The sequence below is a fragment of the Sardina pilchardus genome, chromosome 19 (genome assembly GCF_963854185.1).
Source record: "Sardina pilchardus chromosome 19, fSarPil1.1, whole genome shotgun sequence".
In the NCBI taxonomy this organism is placed as follows: Eukaryota; Metazoa; Chordata; class Actinopteri; order Clupeiformes; family Clupeidae; genus Sardina; species Sardina pilchardus.
The window spans coordinates 4322685-4327547 of record NC_085012.1 but is presented as its reverse complement, the minus strand read 5'-3'; the positions used below and the strand labels follow the sequence as shown (position 1 = coordinate 4327547).

Genomic DNA, 4863 nt, shown 5'->3' with positions numbered 1-4863 from the left:
GGGTAGTAGAGGGCTGGGTGGGTAGTATGGAGGAAGTAGAGGGCCATAGTTTCCACATTTTCTGTCATTACATTTTATTCTTTTTTACCCCTTTGTTGCGCACTGTCCACATACGTGGACAGAAACATAACTTCTATATAAAAGCATATTTTTAAAAAATTCCAACTGATTTTCAATATTGGGCTCATATAGAGTAATAAAATCAATACTAAAAAAATCTAGACACTTTTTTTCATAATGCGTGCATGAAAGGGTTAATGTATAACCAGAACTATACTGCACCACCCTGATGGGAAGTCATACATTTCATCATAACTACAGTTTCCTTGACAATATTGCCAGTCTTCAACAGCTGGGAGATAGGGAAAGGACAGGGATATTATTTTCAAAATACCGGTATCTACCTCAGATGCAGCATAGCCCTAACCATGTCCTACTGCAAAACAGACTGCATTGAAAGACCAATATCAAGAGGCTTTGCTCATCTTGGACGTTTCGTTGGTAGATACCCATGGTGGTTCCTTATTCCACCCCTTATCATATCCGCAGGTCTCGGTGCAGGGTTTTATTTTCTAGAAGACAGAGAGTCAAACAACATCGATCAATTCACTCTAAAAAATGGCCCGGCAAAGACAGAAAAAGCATACATCAAAGAGCACTTCCCACAAGGTGAGGAGTTTTCAAGTCTGAGGCTTTACACAGATGGTACATATGCTTCATTAATTGCTGTGCACCCAACAAATATTCTCACCAAAGAAATATTTCAGGAAGTTGTCAAACTAGACCAAAAAGTAAAGCAAATCCAGTCAGAAGGAAGTCAAAAGATTTTTACAGATCTGTGTGCCAAGGACAGAGATTTGAAATGTGTCTCAAATCCAATTTTGGATATTGTGAGTGAATTTGTTACTAGTGGCGCACCAATAGCTTACCCCCAAAACAAGACAGAATTCACAGGGACGGCAATAGGTGGAGTGCATCAGTATCCGGACAACAGTGTAAAGACTGCAAAAGCAATCAGGCTTTTCTATTATTTGGAAGAGGACAAGAAAATTGAAACGGACCTATGGCTGAAGATGTTTATAAAGAATTTTTCTGGAAGCACAGCCCCCGAAATGGTAAGTCTGAATGCTTCATTAAAAACATGATAGATGGCTTTGGCTATTAATATGTTACATTTCCCACAGTTTACTTGTTAGTGAACTTACAGTAAGATAGAGTTAGTTGGCATACGATACCAATATATTTGTGGTAGATATAATCTAATCAAATGTTTCTCTGTGAACACTTTGGTTGCAGATCTCTGTTTCATTTTTCACTTCAATATCAGGAGAGGAGGAATTAGACAAAATTTCAGAAAAACACATCCTATTTTTCATGGGTACATACTTTGTGGCCATTATCGTCTTCATAATGTTCAGTTTGAGGTATGTTGTACATGAAGATGAAACATCAAATTACAGTTCAAATAAAACATATAATTACATCATCTTGCTAATTAGTTTTCATTTAGTTCTATTCATGAATAATGCATTTGTTTATTTCACTCAACTGTGATTCAACATAATATAGATTTATATTTTTACTGCGGGCATGACATTTAAATGGGGGTAATTATGGTGATGTTACATTGCTTTTTACATTTGCTTTTTTATTAACTTACATTGAATATCTTTTCACAGTCCTTATGCACCCAGTATGCAATCTTGATATTCTAAGATTGGTCTTTTTACAAACCACAATCAGAAAAAAGTTGGGATGTTGTGTAAAATGCAGATAAAAACCAAATTTGATAATGTACAAGTCTCAGAAACCCATTGAAATTATTGAAACATTAAAACATTGAAATTATGACAGAATAAATATTTGGTTGATTGGATAAAACACTTCACTTTAAGCCTGCTCTCGCAACTGCTTGTTCTGTGTCACTGACGAGTTGATTACATACCTCTCACGTTTCAATGTGTGCGCTCACTGCCTCTGGCGCGTGACACTACTTTGATAGCACTTAGCTAGCCCAGTTCATTCATTAGGATCCAAACAGAGATGAAGTTAGAGCGACCAAACACCTCCATGTTTTCCCTATTAAAATACAGTTACACGAGTAGTCGCACGACCAAGTATGGTGAGACAAAATAAAACGTGGTGCATTTCTAAGGAGGCAAAAGGGATAGGTAACTATATTGTGTGGCGGAATAACACTTGGGAGCGCTTAGACTCGGCACAGTAATATCATCACTCCAAAGTGAAACTGAAAGTGCAAGAGTGATGATATTACTGCGCTGAGTCTAAGTGCTCCCAAGTGTTATTCCGCCACACAACATAGTCATCCCTCTTACCTGCTCGTAGTTTAACAGGAAAAACACAGTGAAGTGTTCCTTTACCTGCATGTGTCATATCTGTGCTCAATCAGGCTGGACTGTGTGAGGAACAAGGTCTGGGTGGCCACCTTCGGGGTGCTGTCTGCAGGCCTGGCGGTGCTCAGCAGTTTTGGACTGCTGCTCTTCTGTGGGATGCCATTCGTGATGACCGTGGCGACTGCTCCCTTTCTCATTCTTGGTAAATAAAAAACATCTCGTTTCAAAGAAAAGCTTTCAATATGCTGAATCTATCAACTCCTGCTATCATCACTGAAAATACAATCATGCCTACTTTCATCATATTACTGTATGTGGATAAATTAGACTAGTATAGCTTTTACATCATTGTGAAATATGGTTTGTCTAATAGCCCTCTCTTGTTGCAGGTATTGGTATGAATGATGTGTTCGGCATGATTTCATGCTGGCAGAAAACAAATGTCAAAGATGAGGTGGAAGATCGCATGGCCGAGACATACAAGGAGGCTGCTGTTTCCAGCACCATCACCACTCTCACTGATGCCTTTGCCTTTTACATTGGCCTCTTGATCCCGTTTCAGTCAGTCCAGTCCTTCTGCATGTACACCAGCACAGCCATCCTCTTCTGCTACATCTACAACATCACATTCTTCGGTGCCTTTCTGGCCCTGAATGGACGAAGAGAGGGAAGCAATAGACATTGGCTTACGTGCAGGAAGGTTACACCTGCAGATGAACACAAGAGCAATGCCTGTTCAGTTGGAGGAGCTTATGATCCTGAGACAAAGAAAGAGGAGGAAATGCCCATGGATATCTTCTTTAAAAAGCTCTATGGTCCATTTCTGACAAAGCCTTGGACTAAAGTGTGTGTTATTTTGCTCTACTTGGGATATTTGGCAGCTGGCATATATGGTTGTTTTCAAATCCAGGTGGGAACTGATTTAAAAAATTTAGCACCTGATGATTCATATGTTGCTCACCACTACGATAATGAAGACAGATATTTCTCAGAGTATGGCCCTTTTGTCATGTTAGTTATTAGAGATGAAAACTTCCGATATTGGAATAGATGTGCTCGTGAAAGTCTGAACATGTGCCTAAATGAATTTGAATCATCTGACATGGTTGCCAAAAACATGACTATATTTTGGCTTGAAGAATATGAGCAATATGGACGTGGTGCTGGTTTAGATCTTTTAGATGAGAATGTGTTCATTCGTTATTGTTCCACATTTCTTAATGTCTCAGGTTTATATCAAGATGTTAATATTTCTAGTGGCAAAATAGTTTCCTCTCGATTGTTTATCCCTACAGTTAACATCACAACTGCAACCGATGAGAAGAACATGTTGAACTTTTTTAGGGACACGGCTTCCACTTGTGGGCTAAACATGGATCTGATGGTCTACCATCCTGCTTTTATTTCCTATGATCAATATGCAGTCATTACTACCGACTACATGTACGATGCTGTAACTTCTCTTCTGACCACGCTTCTAATTCACCTTCTGTCTATTCCACATCCATGTGCTGCTCTGTGGGCAACCTTTGCCAATATCTCTGTAACAGTAGGTGTGACCGGTCTCATGGTTTTGTGGGACGTTCATCTAGACTCCATCTCCATGATCAGTGTGGCAATCAGCTTTTCTGTCAACTTTTCTGCAGACATTTCCTACGCCTTTGTCTCAAGTGGAAAGAAAACAGCCAATGGAAAAGTTATTGATGCCTTATACAGTGGTGGGTATCCAATTGTACAAGGAGTTGTATCTACCATTGCTGGTGTTGTGGTCCTCTCAGCAGCAGAAAGCTACATTTTCAGGACCTATTTCAAGATTATGTTTCTGGTCATCTTATTCAGCGCACTTCACGGCATCGTGTTCACCCCCATATTTCTGACATTCTTTGGATGCTGTAGCAATAAGCAAACGCAAAAGTCCTCCAATAATCAGAATCAGAATTTTCCAGACTATTCTGCTGTCTTTGTCTGCCCCAACTGCAACCATAATGTGCAAATGGTGCTCAATTAGGACGGTAATTTGCATAATTCAAACCATAGTGACCCCGACTGTCCCTGAAGCTGTGGGGAAGTATCAAGAAATTGCAGCAGATATCTAATTATGCTGTCAATGTTAGAAGTACAAATGATAATTTCTTTAGTTGGAATGCAATGTCGATTATATACAAATATGTAGATTTACAACAAACACACTAGGTTACAGTGTAGACCTACAGAATACTAATTGTTTACTGACTAGATGTGCCGCAAAGCGGTACAAAATATGATTGCCGCTCAGTCCTTCAGATTTCTTCTGAAAAAAAATCAATCACGCTTGTCAATCTGTTTCCATCTGCTACTCATTTCTTGTTTGTGTGTTTTATGTGTGTGCCTGTTTGTGTGTATGTGTGGGTGTGTTTGTGCATGAGTGGTGTTAGAGCCCGACCGATATGGGATTTTGAAGAGCGATCCCGAAATCGGTATTTGAGAGTTTCAGAAGTTTTTTACAGTAAAATAAAATAATTAAAAAAAT

General features: G+C 39.2%; 1 protein-coding gene across 1 annotated transcript; it reads left to right on the top strand.

The window, feature by feature from the left end:
• Positions 1-378: 378 nt before the first annotated feature.
• Positions 379-4362, top strand: LOC134066523 (patched domain-containing protein 3-like). Its single transcript, XM_062521884.1, has 4 exons — positions 379-890; positions 1297-1424; positions 2411-2556; positions 2744-4362. Exons 1-4 carry the CDS (start codon positions 429-431, stop codon positions 4360-4362), a joined length of 2355 nt encoding a protein of 784 aa, XP_062377868.1. The 5' UTR covers positions 379-428.
• The last annotated feature ends 501 nt before the right edge of the window (positions 4363-4863 follow it).

Bases quoted from the DNA above. Each gene is read 5' to 3' on its own strand.
- LOC134066523 (XM_062521884.1), top strand. From the start codon at position 429: ATGTCCTACTGCAAAACAGACTGCATTGAAAGACCAATATCAAGAGGC. The intron at 891-1,296 runs GTGAGTGAATTT...CTTTGGTTGCAG, and splicing joins CAAATCCAATTTTGGATATT to ATCTCTGTTTCATTTTTCAC. The intron at 2,557-2,743 runs GTAAATAAAAAA...CTCTTGTTGCAG, and splicing joins TGCTCCCTTTCTCATTCTTG to GTATTGGTATGAATGATGTG.